Below are 20625 nucleotides of genomic sequence, written 5' to 3'. Positions count from 1 at the left end.
ACTGCAACCATTGGAACATATTTATTTCACAAGACGTATGAAAAAAAACGCTACGAAAACTACTTGTGCAAAACACTACCCATCCACCTGTTTTTATGGTCCTGCTGGCGCACCTCTGTGCAAATACGGCAAGGCTTCAGACCATTCGCATCCGGGCTGTCCGATTCGCAGGAATGGGAATGTAATGTAATCTGGCGGGATTTTCAAGTTCGTGACATAACCTTATTCATAAGACACAGAACCATCTCGCACAGCAATTTCACCGACAGTCGCAGCCGGGAAGCTGCAAACCCAACAACCAATTTCCTCGTGCTCTTGTTTTGGTATATGCGGAATGCAAATAAAAATGCACAGCCATCCACCACCAAGCATGCTCCCCAGCCCTTGCGGCAACGAGGAAGTCCTGGAGACTAACACGTGAAACATAACTCTCGGGCACAACTGGAATAAAATCCGCACTAGCACAGCGGTACCGCGGCTTCGGCTGCGTCCACCTAAAGGCATAATAAATTGTACTGATGGCAGCTATTATGGAATGTGTCGCCTCATCGTAATAAATGTGGGTGCTGAACGAAATTCAACACCAACACACACACACACGCTGTGTATTTCGTATTCGGTCGGTATTTTTAAACAAACGGAATATATTTTTAATACTCTGAATTGTGCCTTAACTGCGATCGTCTGTTTACAGCCTTTAAAGCACAATACAGCTTGTAGAAAGATGCCAACGAGGGTAAAATAATGTCGCTCCACTCTTAAAGCTCCCGGAAGAAACAAAAACACAAAATCTAATTTCCACCCATCTTACGCTACCTTCACTTTGGCAGATTCCGTCACGGATATACACGGGCTTTCCGCCGGCGTGGTGAAAGTTCATGCAAAAGACCGAGAAAGAGAGCGAAAAACAGACACACTACCGGCAGTGCCACCGCCACCCAAGTGGCTTTTCCACCGGATCCACAGGATCAAAATAAAAACGTGGTTTTTGCTCTCTACTTTTAGGCGCTATTACGTACCGTGGGATTTTTTGTTTATCTTCAGGACCCGTGGTTTGCCGCACACAAGGTTTCCATAACGTGATCAAAACCAACGTCTCGTAAAGCGGTGAATGGTTCATTCAAAACCCAGCACAACAAAGCGCACACGTTATAGCGGGACTTGCATGCGTGCGGCATACTTTTGACAACAAAAAATCGAACGAAAAAATGAGCCAAATATGCGAAAATATTAGTTCGATAGCAGGAAAAAAAGAAACCACTGCTGCTGTACAGGAAAAAAATCAATAGCTTCCAACTTAAGCGCACAACCACCTATAATCGAAGCCGATGTCGGTGAGGACCGAAGGATACACATAGGAAAATTTGTCCTATGGGTAGACAAGGGCAAACAGGAGCGATAAGCACATTTACCAAATCATCGTTTTAATAAAGAGCCGGGAAACAATATCCCATTCCCGCGGTAGGTTATGCTACCTATTGAGGGCGACCCGCAGGCTATGAAGTTCGGTGCTTCCTATCATATTCTGGTCGCATTACTGCTCTTTGCATGCAAATGTCTCTATCGCTGTGAGTGTACCTTCCGTGTCGTTACGTTTTACGATCGCCGGCCGGTCGCATGGTGCAGCTGATCTGGGTGCTAACTTTGCATTACGTACAGATTGAAATGATTCTGATACTTTTATGTTAATAATGCATAGAATCGTCGTAAACTAATCGAACGGGATGAAAAAAACACCCCACAAACGAAACATTTTTCTGCACAACCGCGTGGCCATAGTAAACACCCGTATAAACGAACACTAATAATCACAGCCCACCAGAACAATAGTACAAAATGCTTCCACCCACCCATGTGGCACACGGCAGTGAAGGAAACCCGGTGACAATTAATCTTCATCAGGATGGATCGACCTGAACCGGGGGCCTGGAGCCACAGAGGCGAAAGAGAGAACCGTGACACCACGTGGCTCAATGTCGAAATATTCTAAGGCCGTAAGGACCTTTAGACATAGGCAGAACTATGTCTTTTTTTGTCATGACATGGTGAATCTCAACGCTTTCCCCTGTCGTCGCTCATCAAAACACCGAAAACCAAACGTCACCAACGTTTACACTTCCAAAGAATGCGTTACTTCTGCTCCGACCAGCAAGAGGTTGGACGGAGACAGCTTGGATGGTTCTTAACAAAAAAACCCGACTGTATAGATGATGGAATATCGCTGGAATTTATGACCTTCGAGAGTTGCTTCTGCTCTACTAGGAGACAGATGACATCGCTCCTCCAGCCTTCAGTCTCTGGAGAGACGCAACTCCACCTTGGGCAACTTCCATGCGGGTGATGTGGTGTATCAATGATGAGCGGCATATTAAGCATGGCGAGATGAATATTAATGCTGTGTGCGCTATTCATCGTACGGTCGGTTTACGTACTTTTAGTATTCATACGGAGCTCTCCAGAGCTGCCTCGCATTAGCTGCTTATTTTATTCAACACACACATAAAATGTCCTATCCAAACAGCATTCGACGAAGGATTTGAGGATATCAAACGGACTTTGATTTCAAATTTACTAAGGTCGAAGGACGAACGAGTTCCAGCAAATTGTAGATGGGGTGAAAAATATTGATCGACTTCGAGCGACTTAAAATGCTGCTTTGCGCTTATTACGTAAAAAAACGCTCCAATCGTGTGGGCTTCAAGCTGATACTCTTTAGGGCATGGAAAACATCACTAGGAAAACTGTCTTTGGTTCAATTATCAACCCGACACACACACACCCGAGGGTGAACAAAAACCCGTTATTGTTTTTATTATCGATGGGCTCGTTTCCCGCAGCAGCCAGGAGTTGCTACTTGTCTTTGGTACCTTATCGGGAATGAGACACACCGTCCGGGACCCGCAGGATGGACGGAATTCCCCAAGACCGCTGGGAAAAAGGTTCGATTAACATTGTCCACTCTCTCTCTCGTCCTTTACCACATCATCCACCCGCTTTAAACGTCTCCAAACATCCGCACCACGTTCACGAAAGGCGTCGACAAACGGTTCCTTCTTCTGGTGTATTGTCGCCGGACCCACGTTTCGATCGTCGACGACATCGGCGCGTTCTTATCATCACGTACGCATCTTCCGTCGCAAAGAGGATCCACCAAACCATTCAACCCGAAGGAGACCGCATCAAGTACGCCGCCCGTATATTGGCAAGATAAAAGAGGAATGCGAAAATATCTTCAAGATGCTACCGGACCGTGCGGTTGGTAGGAGGACCACAAACACATAAAAAATGGAAAATTAAGAGAACCGGCCGGCCACCAGCAACAGCGCAACGTTCCCAAAGACCGGACGGTGTCTGAAATGTGCGTTCGGAGTTGGGACAATATTTCGAAGGGGGCTGACGGTGCACTGATTCCATGTTTGGAGTGTGGTATAAATAACAGACCTAACTAAGAATATCTTGCCAAAAAAAAAACAGCACACTCACTGGCCGGTACTGTGAGCACCCTCACCCAATAACTTTTGAGCTGCATCGATTTATATCTTTATTTTATTTGCTCTCATCGCTTCCTTTAACGGGTCGCACAATGTTGTGTTTCTGATGTGAAGAGCATAATAAACAAATTCTGGTGTCCAGGGACCAGAAACCCATGGGCGATAAGCACTATCATCGAATTACAGAAATGGGCTTCCCGTTGAAAAATGAAACCCATAATTAATTGTATACCACCACAATACAAAAGCTTCCAGGAGTGCCATTTGGGAAAGGACTACAACGGTTCCATCCGTACTGGGCCATAAATAAGTTATTCCTTTTCCCTTTAAGATATTCAAGTGTCCGAAGCATCTCCCACGGCGTACTTCTACTAGCGTGAGTACTACGCAACCAACAAAACGTCAAATCAACCACGGATAGAAACGGGACACGCGAATGGTCCTCAACCAAGAACCAACCCCATTCCAGGGTTGCCACGATCCGTTGACTAGGGTACTCATTTATATAAGGCGCACAAACCGCACACGGACGCGTTGATTCGCGTCAATCACGCCATTGTGGAGCATGTGTTTGCGAACCGAACGAGCAGCATAACCTAAAGACACAACGTGTGTCATAAACCATTCGTCAGCGTGCGGCTAATGTTAACAAACCCAACCGAAAGTCAAACAGCATCCGCAAGCCGCTACATCACACAATCCAACACAACGTTACAATCAATACACAGGAGTACAAGCTACAGCTGCAATTGTATTTTGCATCCTCCAATAAGGATCTCCTTGGGATTCAAACGGCTCCAAGCAATTAGAAGATGTTCCATCATTTGCGCGTTTCGATTCCGAGTCGATCGAACGTGGCGATGCTGTTAGCCACATATTCTACAAACATATCCTCGTTAGCAAATTCGGCGAAACAATCACGATAACCTTTCGCTTCAATTGGTAGATCGAGGAACGGCACGAGATATATTGGGGACTTGCTGCGATTCCGCGAAGCTAAATGTGTGTAATCCTTTCGCCACACCATCACCAATCGCCCACAACTCACGGGGTTTTGCCATAAAACCACATCTTATTTTGATGGCGATGATAATGTGAATCACTTATTCTGTAATGATCTCAATTTGTATCTCCCTGGTGGGACGGAGGTGGATCGTTGGGGGCAGTGTGTTTGCGCGGGCATCACACGCGACCCATCCCATCTACTTTAGCGCACCACAAACCACAAGAGGCAGCGAGCGGCCCCCTGCTGCCTTGCCGTTGTAACGGAGCAACACATCCTGCCGTGGGTTGTGGATGTGATGCGTGATGCACAGCGGCAACCGGTAGCTGCTGTCTGTTAAAGAACCTTCTTCTCTCTCTTCGCATGTTTTTTCTTCTTAATTTTTCATTCGCCTTGCAAGTTGGTCTCAGTGTCAGCATAAATAAATGAGAAATGTCTGAAGCTCTTCCCCGGTCGTCTATGGCACGCGCACACATTATGCGGTATAACCGGTGAAAAGGCAGAAAAGGCTCAGTCTTCTTGCTATAGGAAATGGGGATGTGTGGTATCCCGTGTACTATGGCTGCATATGTTTGTGTATGCGCTTGGAATTTATGTGCTCGTGGGTACATGTGTTTAATGAGCTGTCCGCTGTGTTTTTCCCCTTTCTCCCCCAGCATATATCTGTGTAGCTGATCGCTGAAAAGAAGATCTACGATCCATACACATGGTGTGGTAGTAACGAGCTCGCAAAGGTCCAATGAGAATGAGAGATCCATAATCTTTGCTGTGAATTATGAACGAACATTAATGTTTCTGAAGTGTGGTAGAAAAATCCCCATATTTCATCTAACAAATGGGGCAGCAGTGTCCAGATTAAAGTTATCGATTATTGTACAAATTTCTAATGATTTGTTTCACTTTCTTTACTTGTAGAACAACACCCACAACGGATCAGCCCAGCTCAAAGTCTCTATAAAAACAATAAACAACAACACCCGCAACGGCGCAGCAAATAATAACGATGCACTGCAGCAACAGCTAGCACTAAATGCAACTCGTTCTCGTTTTGAATGTTCCTACCCCACATACCACCATATCATCCTTCACCAGACGTGGCGGCAATTGTTCAACACTCTGCTAGTGACAAAAGACCAATACAGCAACACATAATCTCCCACACAACGACAACGCCGAGGACGACGTGAATCTCAGAAAACTTCCCTCACATAACCCTCACAAGGGAGGGTGTGTCTCTAGTGTCCCACCGCTTGGTCGCAAGATGCTAAAGATGCCAACATCAACCAGAACCGCCGTTGCAATTATCGTCCTTTCCGTAATTGGGTTTACCCATTCGACGACAACCTCACCGGTACGGATAAACAAATGCTGCGAGAAGTTTGAGGTCATGTACGATGAAAAGTGTACCGTCGCCGCCACGGTCAATGCAAGTAAGTGGTACCACTGAAGCTACGGAAACACTTCCACAGACAACACAACACAGAACAGAACAGATGTTTTGGAAAAAGAACCGGGTCCGACGATTGAACTCGCACAGTAATGGCGCTAACTAATTAGTTTTTAAAACCGGCCCAACCATTTTCGAGGATTTTGGGATTCGCAAGACGACGTTTGTTTCAACAACGAGCAATTTTAAATTCAAAAACGTTGGTAAAATTAGCAAGAAGCTGAAATAACGTTTCACAGCATAATGTTATTTACCGGTTTTGGTAACAAGGTACGTGATATCGCTCCACTAAGCGATGGTTTCTGTTTGCATACAAACTATCGCACTCAACGAATTTTGAAGCAAAATATTGAACCGTACCTTTATTGCAATGAATAAAAAGTGGGCGAAGTTGTTCCCCGCCGCCATAATCACACGCGAAGCTCAAACTGTATTTATGCAATAACAGCACCTCACTTCGAAGTGGAGCTTGAGGTTTGGAGGTTTTTTTTTCCTTTCATTCCGACAATCGAAATAAATTCAATAATGTTTCGAACCGGTATCGGTTGTTAGCGATAAACGATACGCCCAAACTCATCGAAGAACAGGCCAAGGGTCTTTCCGTTTTGCTTCGTTCTATCTACTCTTCGTAGAGAAGAGATGAAAGAATTAGGGATTAGGATATGGGAGTTTAAATGTTTGAAATTGATGGTAGTGTATTCGATGAGTTCCCAAAAGACTAGGCTTTTTTAACATTATTAAAGTTTTAAAATCTTAAAGAGAAAGTCGTCTCTCTCATACTTTTGTTGGGGTATGGGGTGGTACTTGTCATAATCCTTAAGAAGTGTTTTTTTTCTGTCGTCAGTTTAACAAAATAAATAGATACCTACGTTTGGGTGGTATAAGTACCAAGTACCATAATAACCATTTGGAAAAGATCAAGGAGTTTTTCCTGCAACCGTCGTATCATCAGCATCCACGCCTTCGTTCGCCTTCTTTCGCAATTGATTTTGTGTCGTCTGAGAGCGCTATCTTCGGAGAGTGGCAATACACAGATGCGTAATATCGGTGTGCCATGAACCTAATCGGTCGTTCTTCCATCAATAACACCAATGCCAATAATGGCTTTAGTGATGTGAGTATGATTTATACCCGGATTTCAATCATACTTCAAACAAAAAAGGAATAAAATCAAGCGCACTGCGTCGAAAGGAATGGCTAGTTCTGGCCTATCGCGGCCCTCCTGTGCCTTATTGTTATGACACATATCCAAATGCCACCAATTGGCTAAAGCAACCGATTGCCGGATAAAATGCTCTAGCAAATCTGTAATGTTTTAAAGGCCTGATCACATACCAAGCGGTAGCTTAATCGAAATTCCATTTCATCCTGCTCACTAACGGGAACATGATTGCTTTCGGTGCCACTATCGTTTCCGGGTTTTGAAAACATACCGGCGAAACCGGCGATTGTGTGCCTTTTTATGGACGAATACTCCCAAGAGTTCACTTGTGTAGCGTACACGAAAGAAAAGCGATACGCTTTTACTTGTTTTGAGCTAGAAAAATTCTTTCCATTCCTTTACACGCCGGGCAGATGCTGTGCTGTGAAGGAAGAAAATTGGTGTGCTACTTACGGTTCCCTACCGGGACGTGAGGATTGTATGATACGAAGCAAACAACACGATAGAAAAAAAGATAACAACATCACAACATTCAATTGTGCAACTCAAGTGCAGTCACCAGGGAGTTGATTGCTGCAATATATATATATATATATATATATATATAGAACACCTGACCTCCACACCTGTACAATTGGAATCGACACACTACGACGTACGTGACAGAACAAAATTGCGAGGACAAGGCTTTATAACGTACCACGTCCAAGAGGGCCATTTTTCATCAAATTCATGTTACCCCCGTTTTGCCCTCTCTTTACAGCCGTGTGGAAACCAGAGTTCATCGGTCGGAAAGGCGAACGGAACGTGCAGGTCGACAATTATCGTTTCGTCATTGGACTGCCAGACTGTGGCACCAAGCAGAAGTTCGACGTCTACGAATACCACGACGTAAGTATCGCTTTCCCCATTTCCGAACGGTGATGCAATATTATTTCTTTACTACAATTCTTCACTTTTCCACACCTTTCAGAGCTATGACAAATTGATTCTCTTTCCGGATGGTCAGCTGCGGCACCTTAGTCTGCGCCATCACAGCACCGAGCAGGGTAGCGTTGACAGCTATCTCGATGAGGACTACATCGGCGACACTAACGGGCCGCTGCTACAGCACGACTTCGCGCAGGGGCTTTACTGTATGGATCGTGCTATCGGCAGCGGCGGTGAGGGTGGAAAACTGATGGAGGGTTTGATAGCGAAGGTGTGCTCCCCGAAGCAAGAGATCCACTGGACCGACAGTGACGTGATGTTGCGCAAGATCATCAACCCGATTTGCCACGGTTTGGCCATGATCATTCTGCTGATAGTAGCGATCATTTACTTTGTGCTGCCAACGCTGCGCGATCTCGTCGGCAACATGGTGACAACGATCACGATGTGTCTGATCGTGAGCCAGGCGGCCGATCTGGTACGCATCTTCACCGAGTTCAGCAACCATGTGAGCTTCCTCATAGCGGATCTGTTCTTCTACGTCAGCCTGCTCGGTGCATTCTTCTGGCTAAATGCGATGGGTTACTACATCTGGAAGATGTTCCGCACGCGTAACGTTTTCTTGCGCGTTAGCGATGGTCGAAAGTACTGTTGGTATTCGGGATATGCCTGGGGATGTACCGGCACGATGGCAGCAATCGCAGTGTTTGCACATTTCTTTCTCGATCTCCCGGGCAGTAGCACCGGCAACAGTGGCACCGAAACCACTCACCATCTCGGAAGAGAAAGCTTTTTCGAAGGGCAGGACAATATCAGCTGGCTAGGTATAGCCGTGTTCTTCACCCCGATTGCGTTTATTATTATAGTGAACATTTTCTTCTTCGTCACTACGTTACGCTTCATCAATCGGATGCACACGTACGGACGAATTCATCATAAGCTACGCTGTAGCTTCGTTATGTTCACACTCATCTTTGCCACAATGAGTATCGCTTGGCTGTTTCTCATTCTCTCGTGGTTGCATTTTGACGGGTTGCTCTACATGCACATCATTGCCAATGCGCTGCAGGCACCCTGCATCCTCTATATTTGTGTGTTGCGCCAAAAGCATGTAACGTTCCTTGTGAAATCATGCTTCCGTGACCAAGCACCCCAAACGACCGAGTGGGGTGACGAGATGACTTACATGAACGGTGGTGATTACTAATATTAGTATTTTGAAAAGAAAAAAAAGACGTGCATCGATCCATCCAGGTGACTATCCAGTCGTGTTGTATTATTCGATTTCATCCTAAACATATGGTAGCTACAGCTGTTAGCACGATCCTCAGAACCAGGAAAACTCCATTTGATATTATGTGCACACAGAAGGCTCTCAATGACCAGTCGCCAAGACATTGATATTCATTGCATCTATTGTACCGTCCATCGGCTCAGCACCAGGTCAAATGTTTTTGTACACTAAAGTGAAACATTCGAAAGGATTTTACAGAGTCGGACGAACGAAAAAACGAACAGAATCTCAGGCCGAATATGCTTCCAAATTCCAGCCTTCAACAGCTAACAATAAGCAGCAAATATAGTCATAGTTCATACGCGCAATGATATGATTGGGCACTGCTATATTAGTCAGAAAGTGCAGCAAAACGAACAAATAGCATCAGTTTTCCGCTCGAAGGCAAACGTGAAACTGCTCTGTGGAAAAACATTCATCAGATGTATAATCTTGCGATATGCTCCTTGCACCTTGCTCCGTGTAGATAGTAAGTGAAGAACAAAATATTTGTAAAAAAAAACATTAAATTGTAAGCTAATTTTAAAATGTAATTGGTGCGCAGTTGTACTTCAACACAACCGACAGTGTCTTACCGCTTTTTTGGCATTGAAAATATACATTTAAGGTTCAACAGAGCTAGCTGCATGCAACAGAAGGTGAATATGTGGTTTTAGCAAATAAAACGGATTGTAAAATAAGTGGCGTTGCCGTTGTACTCGTTTAATTAACAATACTGTGTACTAGCTGAATAGACTTCCAACTACAATGAAATGAGTATCATTAAATTTTTCATTATAAAGTTCTAATCTATAGCTTATCTTGCTTGTCTCATTAAAATCACCACTTTTCGATACAAACGAGTAAAGATGGCCAAGTTTATCATTCGGCAAATTGAATTGAATTGAACGTTCAATTCCAACCGTAAAGGAGTATGTTGATGTTACGTTTTTTCCTTCTTTGTCTGCACCAACAACCCACTTGTTTAAAACAATAAAACCTAGAATGTCTAAAAAAATTGGTACACACTGCTGGGCAGAATATTAGAAAAGGCTTATGTCCTCCCTCCTATTACATTACGTTGAATAAACAAATCTTCCGGCCGTTATTGCTTATTTAAACGATTCGCATTGAATGCAACAGTAGAAATAAATAAACTCCACTCACCTGAGCAAACAGATTTCCTTCTTCGCGACGGACCAACGACGATAAGGAACAACGTACGACAACGTGACAGTCGTCCATGACGGTGTTGAAGAATCTTCTAGTCGGCAATAGCGCTTCCAGATCGATTAAAAACTCTATGAACCGTTCACAGTAACGCACCGTTTCCTCACACACCGGACCATCCGCCGGAATGGTCTCAAGAATGCGTATGAATTTGATCATTAGATTCTGCAAAAAATGACGCTCCCAATGAAGCTTTTCTCTCAGCTCCGGTTTATCCCTTTTTTGGAGCTTTTTCCAAAATTTGCGCCATTCCGGGATTTGGTGCAGTTCCTGTTCGCGCCGCCTCGGCTGCAGACAGGCCCACATAGCTAACGAAACAAGACGCTTCGCCTGATTCCGACATATTTCCACCTCCATGCTGTTAAAACAATGGTTCAAAAACACCAGCAATGCCGTCTGTTCGCGCATTGTACCCGGTATCACGGGACACCCTTCAATGCACGCTTCCAGCACGCGCTGGAAAAATTTCACAAACAGCTCGCCATTTTTCTCGAACACTTTCCACACTTCCACCTTTTCACGGAACTTTTCATTCACCATCGCCACTACCGACATAAGATGGGCATGACTTGCACCTTCCCCGTCAAAGTTAGGCCACAGATAGTTCTCCAGGTACTGGCTAAACTCCAGCATCATGATCCGGCGCAGCGAATGACGCGTATCGCATATCTCTTTCCGATAGATATCTTCTATGATCTGAGGATTGTACGCTTCGTGTTCGTTTGCTGTATCCGGCGCCCAAAATCGGTTCGCAAGCTAGGATAAGGGAGAGAGTGAAAACCCCAGCATTAGTATTGCGATTTTTTTGAAGATGATAACCAAACCCGCGTGTACTTACGAAAGTTATTTCGTCTGCATTTATTTGCGAAATTGTGATCGCACCCTTTGGGACGGGTTTATCCTGCGATTGGTTTTCATCTTGTGGCGCCATCTTAAACGCTACACAACGCGCAAAGTCAAACAATATTTCACTCGAATCGCGAACAACCGGCCGGCTGAATAAGAAGATTTTTAAAAGCGCGTCCGTACCTAAACACCGTACCAAAACAAACGGTGCTCAAACAAATTCGTTCTCGCTATTTGACAGCTGTGCAGTTAGTTCCATTCCCGGTAGGTGGCGGTTAACACGGTTTCCTACGATTATCCTTCGAACAGTGGCGTGGCAGACATTCTCGAAATGGTCAACCGAATTTTTGTTCAATGTTTTTCAAATTTATAAATTAATACATTGAAGAAGCCATTCGTTTTCCACTTTACGATTAATCTTTATATTTATTTTATATGTAAAAAATCTTCTATCCCTACACGGTACAATATTTGGGTATGCATATGTTCATGCACCTCTCAATCGGTAGTAAGTACGAACATAAAATATTACTCTTAACTCTAATCGAAAGTAAACCAAGCGCGCAAAACATGCATTGCATAATAAATAAAATCATCCATAACTAAATGTAATAACATACCTATGGTACAGATATTTGTTTACTTCTTTGCAATATGTAAGCGGAGTACCAGTCTGCATAGAGTAATGTAGTTCTCGTTGACCAACGGAGCAATTTGCACGATTCCATCCATCTTAAGCGATACAATCACAATATAAGTACATTTTTCTACGGTAATCCATTATTTGCTCTCTAGATCTCTAGAACATTACTTTTCTTGCCCTTCGGACGAACTGAAACCTGTGTTTCATGCATGGTCACCGGGTGGCTCTTGTTGTGCCAAATCCAACAGATATTATACACATTTGATTGCCTGGGTGGAATGTTGCTATATAGAACAGGCAGAATGAATGTTATGCAGCTGATCCGGTTTGATGACAAGGTTCCACCAATCGTCGGCTAAACATATATAGCTTTATGAATCGCATTAGTACCTTTCGCTCGAACGTGTTGTTATAGAATGACGAACTCTATCGCCTCATCTTCTTCTTCGTCATCGTCGTCATCGTTTCCTGCGACCATTTGCTGTGGTATAGCCGTTGGAGGTGATCGATAAGCCGTCGGGTGAGAATGTTGAGGCTGTTGTCCTGGCAGATCGGCTCGCTGCTCGCTACTTTTCCCACGACAAAACACAAACATCGGGTAGCTGACGGAACTGGTCGATGATCCGGATGGGTTCGCAAATCCTGTTTCTTGATTGCTTTGATGAACGGGAATTAAAAACTAAAACAACCATAAAACAAACGAAAAATGCAGGATAAATAAGATTTTACTGCAGCCACACTTAAAACGCTCAACACTCACCGGTTTAACGCTGTCGATAAACTTATAAAAGTCCCTCTTCGTTTCACAGTAAAAGCCAATGCAACAGCTAGGATCCATTTTGCTAAGCTTCATCTTACGCGGTGATTTACAGTGAAACGAGGCGACTGGAAAGTTTTCCTGATTCACGTCGACCATATCTTGGCAGTAGTGCGGATCAAGATGTATTAGTTTGTCCTCTACAAAAGAAAACATCATACGGTGAAATTCTGCTGCAAATCAGCCTATATCCTTAGAGCCTTACCTTGATATCCAACAAAGTACAACGAGTGCTTCGGTCTTCCGCCAATAATGCCGATGCAGTAGTCCAAACTTAGCATCGCCTTAAGGCATTCGTTATAAATGGGATTTAGCTTATCAGTACCGAGCCGAAGTGGTACAAGCAAAATTAATGACTTCCAGTGAGCGGATTGCTCTTCATCATCAACATCTGCACTGGGAGAATTACCGCTCTTAGCCACATTGGGTGAGTTTGTTGTGGTTCTACTACTTCCCGCCATACACTTTTGTTGCCAAGGCGCTACAGGCGGTGGTGCCGAAACCGTGCACTCGTCAAGAATGTCCTGTATGTAAACTAAAACCCGAAAAATGTTAAGATTACTGCTCCGTTCCATCGTATCGAAACGATTCTCACTCACCAGCGCAATCCTGAGCAACGTAAACGTTTACTCCATCCAAATCGGTAATTTCCTGTGCTGCCAAACGTACCGCCTGCCGTAACAAATGTGCTACCGCTCCCGGGCCGTACCAATCGCCAGGCTTTTTGCCCGATTCCTTCCCCAACGCCACCAGCGTGTGTATGGAGAAGGGACTCGTCTTCGAAGACGTGTCTCCGAACCAACGGATCACCTTCCTGTGTATACTCTCCTCGTATACCGTAAACATCGACACGTCCCAGCGCCAACTGCGGCCAAGAAAATGTGCCACCAAACCCTGCGCTAGCAGCATTTGTCCACTTCGTATCATGCAACCCCAGCCACAATCGGAGGTATAGTTCGAATCGTCCATCGTTTGAAACTCTCGCCGGTACGTCATCCAAATACGCGATATAAAATCCCTTCGGAACGCTTCAATTCCTTCCTCCTCTATGATCGCTTCCGGACTGCTGTCCTCAATGGCGTCGGTACCCGTTTCCTCCGGTGGTGAGTTGGATCCTTCGGCCAAGTATACGTTCTGCAGTATCATCAGCTGACCATCCGGGCCGGACGTGCCGAGCTCTACCGAGCTTTCCATTGATGGTCCGGGTGTAACTTTCTGGTGATAGCATCGACCCAGCAGCCACAAAGGTTGCTCTTTCGAAAAATTGGTCTTCATTTTATAGCTCCAACCGAACTTCATGTTGTTCCACATGGTTAACAGTTTCGACTCCACCTTACCCTTAAACTCTTCACCCGGACCACCTGCAGGTTGGTTCGAAGAGGGACCACCTCGCATCGGACTGCACGAGGCGGAAACGGTTTCATGGCGGTGTGCATGTGGTGGCAGTGAAATTTTCCTTCCAGGTGTTTTCGTTCCATCGTTCCCTTGAACAGCAATCTGCTGCTGGTCACGGTGCCGCGAATCACCTTCGGAAACGCTCCGGAAGTGCTGCGGTGTTATCGTCAGCTTGTTGAATCCGGTACGATTTAACAGCACGTCGTAGTTCATCGTCTTTCCGATGGGAGTGTTCGCTATCCCGTTCAAACTGTGTGTATCCAATTGCGTGAAACTATGTAGAACTGGCAGGTGATTTTGCAATTAAATCGCTCCAAGCACAGAAAAAAACAACTAGGAAATCACCGTTTTACTCACAACCTTGTCACCGTTTGTCTCAATTATTCCTGCGCGTGAATAAGATAGCTCAGCTCGGCTCGTTTCTACCTTCAGCGAAGCACAATTGCTTTCCTATCAGGTGACGGAATGCAAACAAATGGCCATGAAATTACCATTGGCAAAATCCCCAAAGCTGATCTCCACTACACACACCCACTTGGCATTCGTTTCGTGTATCACCACCAGCCAGAAAATCGCGCTACGCTTTAGCTCGATCGATGAAACCGCTCACGCTCGTTCTTGTTCCGTTTCAGAAGAAAGAATTCACGCTTAGTACATTTCCCTTGCGTAGATGTTTTTCTAGTTTACGATGAAAAACAGCAAAAAAACATCTAAATTGTTTCCATTCTCTCTTAGCACTGTTGACATTTGTTAGAAAATGTCACAATAGATAAACGTCACAACAAAACAGGGTGACCTTGCGGAGGGAAAATTTTTAGATCGAATTTGGAGCAACATTCCGAAAGATTCAACAATTCTGTTTAAAAAATCTTGCTTTTATGTAAGTCTTCATTTCTTCCCATTCGTAGATTGGAATGCTTGAGTTTGCCACAAGCAGCAAATCGCGTACAGCTGCCATGTTTTGTTTTTCAACTGGAGTCTGCAGTCAGATCGCACAATTGGCGCTGGTTGCTATCCCCTGATAGAACATTCACATGATTTGTACTTTGTTTGTACCGTTTGCAAAATCGAAATGCGGAAGTTGTATTTTATATTTTGTACAATTTTTAAAAGAATTTAAATATCTTTACTGGTAAAAGTTGCCTGAAATGCAATTTTAAACAAAAAAATTTATACATGTAACAAACGGATCCAACAAATTAAGGAGGAAATTTTACTATTACAAACACTGTACTCAGTTTTATATGTACTGTACTGTAGTTTTATATCAACTGTACTGTAGTTTTATATCAACTTCTATTTTCCAACAAGACATTTTCTATTAACTTCACTACATCGCTTTTACAAGACATGTTTACCAACTTTCGTAATCTAGCCACTAGCTCAGTTTCGTCAGGGGTTAACCCTGCGAAGTAACCATCATTTTGAGATGAATCGTATCGAGAATGATTGGTACTGATAATGTCAAAAAATCCACATTGCTGTAGCTTTTCAACCGGCTGAATAAAGTATTTACATTCTTCTATTAATCTTTCGAAGGCATCGTTGGATAGGTAGTTACTAGGATAACGCTTTGGCTCTGTACATTGCTGTTTGTTGTTACGCTTTTGATCAAGCAAATAGTTCAAAATATCGTACGATTGCCTCATGCTGCTTGTTGAAGTTAATAGGTCCTGTTGGAGACAGATAAGAATTAGTTTGCGGTTGGTTCGAAAGGTGCCACAGTGGGATGTACCTCATTCGGGTTTATAATATGACTCTTAATATTGTCGGCCACCCCGTCACACAAATCTTGAAGCAATAGCTTGGTGATGCATTCCGAGATAAGAGAATCGACATCCGTTTCCTACAGTTTAAAAGAAACCCATTTTAAAATCCACCACTTATCTAGACCCTCTTTACGTACCAAACTAAGCCACGTGTTGAAATTAAGAGCTGGCTCTAACGTTTCCACGTAGTGCCACCATTTCGGAGGTACAATCAATGCCATTCCGGGCTCCAACACCGTATGATACACGTCATTCTCCACCTTCGCAAACGGGCTGTAAGATGCGGGACTGTAAAAATTTTCCTCACAATACACACTTGATTCTTCAAATGGGACCCGCACTGGAGTTAGCTTTGCTGTCGGAGGCAACAGTGTCCAAGATTTGCGTCCAAAAATTTGCATCACAATGTTGCACCCATACGTATCGTAGTGGCAGGGAGTGTGGGCCTGTGCCGATCCAATCCAAAAAGTTATGTCGTCTTCAACCTCCGGAAACCCGAAGTATGCAAAATTGATTCCCTTACGACAGGGTTCTGGTAGCAGTGCGATATTACGATAACTGAAGGAATTCCATCGTTCAGTTTTATGGTGCGTATCTCTTCTGCAAATGTCACCCATTTTCATCTCCCTCCTCGTTCGTTGAGATTCCCATTGTGGGTAAATACCGCCCTTCACCGAGCATTCATCGAATGGTACGGAATCTTGGTGTACATCGTCGAATGATTTACACCACTCGTCGAATGTTTGTTGAAAGCAGCACCATTGAGGATTTACGTTGTGCAGCACATACGGTTGCTTTGCGTTCAAAACTATTTCTTTCAATTTGGCCGGATCCATTGGCTACTCCTTGTTCGTGGGCTTTGGTTTGTGGAAACGAATGAATAACCGGCGGTCGATCCTATGCTTGTTTCCAAACAAAACACAACAATCAGACTGATGTCATCCACAATCATCTGCTGCTGCCAAAGCTAACGTCTTGAGCTAATCCAAACGTTTGATGTAACCTTTTTTGAACTTCTTCCGTTGTAACGGACAGAGATCCTCGATTTGAGAAATGAAGAGCACATTGAAGCTCACGAAGAAAAATATCGTTGGAGACTAAACAAAAATAGTGCTATTCTATTCCGCCGAAAATTCGTTGTGGATTTTACGCGAATCACTTCCACTGTGCAATCTTAACACCAATGTGGTCGATTATTTCCCCACATCTCTTGATCATTTTAATGTGTCTTTCAATAAACAGACAAACTCCTGCAAAATTGATGCACCAAAATATTCGCTTAAAAAAAGCTCCTCAGTTGTTGTATGATTTGAGCTCACCTCCAAGCATGTGACCACATGCTAGCACCAGAAATGCGCCTTGCAACATGCGTAAATTCATTGGCTGCAGTTTATCGTTCGAATCCGTCTTTCGTTTGTTCCCGGTACCGTCTGTGTCACAGTCAGAGTTGGTAGATTTCGTCGAGCGCACAGTTTCTTCCGAGTGCGAAATGCCTCCCTTATGGCGTCCGAACATCTGCTCGTATTCTGCTATGGTTATCTTCTCCACAATGCCTGCCTCGAACAGGTGCATGATGCTGGAAAAGTAGTATAAGGAAGATTATTTCATAAATTCCCCACAGTCTGCCCAGCACAAAAGCACACATACACCTCGTTCAAGCTGTCCAAAAACGGACATCCTATCTGCACGGCCACAGCAGAATAGCGCGTGTACAGCTTCTCGCTCAGCTGAAACCGATTAGCACCGTACCGTTTGGTGTTGAAATATAACGTTTCTCGACCTCCAAAGACAGCGTACTTCGGATCACTCTGCAACACACGTATGCCTTCCTCGACGGATTTGACCAGAAAGGAATCGTTTACCGATCGTTGTCGTGTCAGTCGATAGAGCCGTTGTAATACGCCGGTAGAGTTTACCAGCGCAGCATGGAATGCACTCTGGCGTTCCACCAACAACTCGTACCCATCACGTGTCATGCGATTTTCTAACCGTCCGAGCGTATTGATAGGGCTTTCGCGTGCCGGGCGTGCCAGCTGGGACGTTAGCTGTGCCGAATAGACGTCTCCGAGTACGTAGGTAGCGCACAGCCAAAGCAAGATCGAGAAGAACCGCGCAAGATGACCATCGAATGGAATGTTGGCCGCTAAAACACAAGAACCCCACAGATTAATCCATGCATTTGTTCTTCATATTTGCCCATAGACACCTACATTGCCTTAAGTACACGTTGATCGTATACCATATGCAACGGTCTAAGCTTGGATAATCCTGACCATCGTTGGTCCTGAAAGTTCGCCGAGCCACGACACGTGTGTAGCTCATTTCCTCGATATAACGCATGTTGTAAAAGGCTGGTTTGCGCTGCCGGAACGTTTGATAGCGATTCCGGTGCCGTGAATTAACTCCATTACAGCCGTACCTCCATCGATAGGGCGTGGAGATAATGATGTATAGTATGGGTCCAGAAATCAAAATAGTTATGATCACCGGTGGCCAAACCGTAATCTGAAATGGACGCACAAGAGCTAACGCTTCGTTCAGCTTCCGCGGTGCGTGTGTTACAAAGGCCGCCGAGTCGGCCAGCGTAAAGAAAGAAAACTCGACCGCTTTCATCCTTTCCCAGGTCACAGCAACGTCCCCTAGATATAACTCCACCTCCCTGCGCTGGAGCATTCCAAGGGCGCCCGAAAAGCTAGCGTTGTCCTCCGACCCGAGAGCTATACCCTGGATCTTTTCGGGTGGTTCCACGTACTGAAAGCTGAAATTCATCCGCTCCGCGATCAGCTGCATCAGGTTATGATCGCGTCCACCTTTCACCGTGAAATAGGTATCGTCACTTTCGACCGTCACATTCTTTTCCAGCTCCATTTCGAATCCCACGGCGTCGTCACTGTTGGTACCGTTCGTCATTTCAGCTGCGTTGGCGCTCACGTTGCCATAAACGATGAAATGCCATGGAGGTTTCTAGTTGGCAGTTTAATTAAATTATATCATTTTGCCATGCTCATCTCAGCATAGTTAAGAAAGCGGTAGCTTACGTGTATGACCGGAATGTTAAAAATGCGCCCTGCAAAGTTCTTGTAGACCTCCGTCGGTGAGGGAAGCAGTGGCACCCGCTTGAACGTCATATCGTTCCCATCGAACCAGTTTACACTCACCATATCTCCACGGTTGTTTGGTTTGGCTTGATTGTAAAATATCCGAAAGATATTGCGCCTTGGGTTCGTAATGATGGCCACTCGGAAGGGTTCCTTTAGCAGATTATGGTTCAGCGTAGCCGGCAGTTGCGAAGCACCCCAATAAAAGATGAACAAACTTAGTCGATGTGCCAACCGTCGGTCGGTAATGTCCTGCAGCATGTCTTCCGGATGGCAGAATATGAGTGATGTAATTTCCAGCGATTGTTCGAGATTTTCCTCAATTAAACTGAAGTACTGTTCCAGATCGTAATAGACACAGGTGGGTATGTTATGATGATGGATCATTACGGTGAGCTTGTCGAGCCGATCGATTTTTGTTTCGTTTTGTACCAAAATCACTAACGATTTGGGCGCTAACAGGTTTACCATCTCCGAGATACCTCTTATCATGCCGGACTGATTGGAACGTTCATTCAGAGCAATAAGATTCCTACGAGCTGGAGGATATTACAAGGTAAAAATTGTGTGCAATTTTTTTTTTTTTTGTCGAACAGTAGCCATCCTGGAAACTTACCACCGTACACTAATGCCGCTCGTAATAGTAAAAGTGCGAGAAGTGTGTACTTTTCCTTCCTATCCACGAACATTTTGCACTGCGAGGAAGTATGCGGGAACCGTTAACTTTTATACCATGGCCATGTGCGGTTATTGAGTAGAATTTTCATTTAAGAAGCATTACTTATTTACTGCATGGCGCGTCAAGAAAATAGCTTACAATGTACGCGTGTCCATCAATCAATCTAGCGCGTGAGGTTTGCAATTATGACAATGTTTATGAAACCGAACCATCCTCGCTGGGCACTATGGTGTAAGAAGAAAATGTAACAGAAAGAATTAAGCCAGCTTTCAAACTGCATGGATGGTCCCAGGATTCTATCTAAGGGATAATAGTTGGCTTTCCCAATTCTTCACGAACTATCGACGGTCGACGAGCTTACAACGTGCCTCCCAAATTATTCCCAAAATAAACATACTGTGTAAATGTATGTACCATAGTCAAAGTACAATGGTATTATTTAGCTTTATTTAATTATCTACAGCGCATAGTTTGTGTATACATAGTACTTCGTTCAAACAGATCCTGGTTCGAATGTGATTCGTACTGATTGTTAAGTTCGGAACACCGCCTGGATAAAGTCTGCGACATAAAGTGCAAACGATGGGCATGTGGCCCATCCATACTTATGCTTTCATACACCCGATAAACATTATCTATGATATATATCACACACACACACACATAAAATGCGTAACCAGTAGTTACGGAGCAACCAAAACTTTAACACATTGCAGTGTGTTTCTTTACACTTGCTGATCGCCTTGCTGGCGATCGTCCCTTTAACATCTATAATTGGAAAACAAAACCTACATAAATAAGGAAATTTGCGATATTCTTAGCAAAAATAACGCCTTGTACGT

At 44.3% G+C, this 20625-nt stretch overlaps 5 protein-coding genes across 5 annotated transcripts in view; 1 reads left to right on the top strand and 4 right to left on the bottom strand.

The window, feature by feature from the left end:
- LOC128709592 (RNA helicase aquarius) overlaps window positions 1-11467 on the bottom strand; it is a 39353-nt gene extending 27886 nt beyond the window's left edge. Inside the window, exons 1-2 of the mRNA XM_053804597.1 lie at window positions 11375-11467; window positions 10474-11292 (exon numbers count right to left, since the gene is read on the bottom strand). Coding sequence (XP_053660572.1) covers window positions 10474-11292; window positions 11375-11467 — 912 coding nt within the window. The remainder of the gene's footprint in view (window positions 1-10473; window positions 11293-11374) is intronic.
- Window positions 5756-9240, top strand: LOC128708593 (probable G-protein coupled receptor Mth-like 5). Its single transcript, XM_053803571.1, has 3 exons — window positions 5756-5924; window positions 7867-7994; window positions 8077-9240. The coding sequence occupies exons 1-3, from the start codon at window positions 5756-5758 to the stop codon at window positions 9238-9240; spliced, it is 1461 nt and encodes a 486-aa protein (XP_053659546.1).
- A 967-nt stretch (window positions 11468-12434) lies between the features above and the next one.
- LOC128708591 (cysteine protease ATG4C) lies at window positions 12435-14450 on the bottom strand. Its single transcript, XM_053803570.1, has 4 exons — window positions 13442-14450; window positions 13048-13377; window positions 12786-12982; window positions 12435-12704 (listed from the first exon to the last, which is right to left on the bottom strand). The coding sequence occupies exons 1-4, from the start codon at window positions 14448-14450 to the stop codon at window positions 12435-12437; spliced, it is 1806 nt and encodes a 601-aa protein (XP_053659545.1).
- Window positions 14451-15526: 1076 nt separating this feature from the next.
- On the bottom strand, window positions 15527-16875 carry LOC128708594 (HSPB1-associated protein 1). Its single transcript, XM_053803572.1, has 3 exons — window positions 16144-16875; window positions 15973-16083; window positions 15527-15910 (listed from the first exon to the last, which is right to left on the bottom strand). The coding sequence occupies exons 1-3, from the start codon at window positions 16840-16842 to the stop codon at window positions 15527-15529; spliced, it is 1194 nt and encodes a 397-aa protein (XP_053659547.1). The 5' UTR covers window positions 16843-16875.
- Window positions 16876-17161: 286 nt separating this feature from the next.
- On the bottom strand, window positions 17162-19793 carry LOC128709588 (ionotropic receptor 40a). Its single transcript, XM_053804594.1, has 6 exons — window positions 19721-19793; window positions 19045-19643; window positions 18217-18970; window positions 17654-18149; window positions 17326-17582; window positions 17162-17256 (listed from the first exon to the last, which is right to left on the bottom strand). Exons 1-6 carry the CDS (start codon window positions 19791-19793, stop codon window positions 17162-17164), a joined length of 2274 nt encoding a protein of 757 aa, XP_053660569.1.
- Window positions 19794-20625: the final 832 nt, after the last annotated feature.

The sequence above is a fragment of the Anopheles marshallii genome, chromosome 2, assembly GCF_943734725.1.
Source record: "Anopheles marshallii chromosome 2, idAnoMarsDA_429_01, whole genome shotgun sequence".
Lineage (NCBI taxonomy): Eukaryota > Metazoa > Arthropoda > Insecta > Diptera > Culicidae > Anopheles > Anopheles marshallii.
This window is presented reverse-complemented; position numbering and strand designations above follow the sequence as displayed.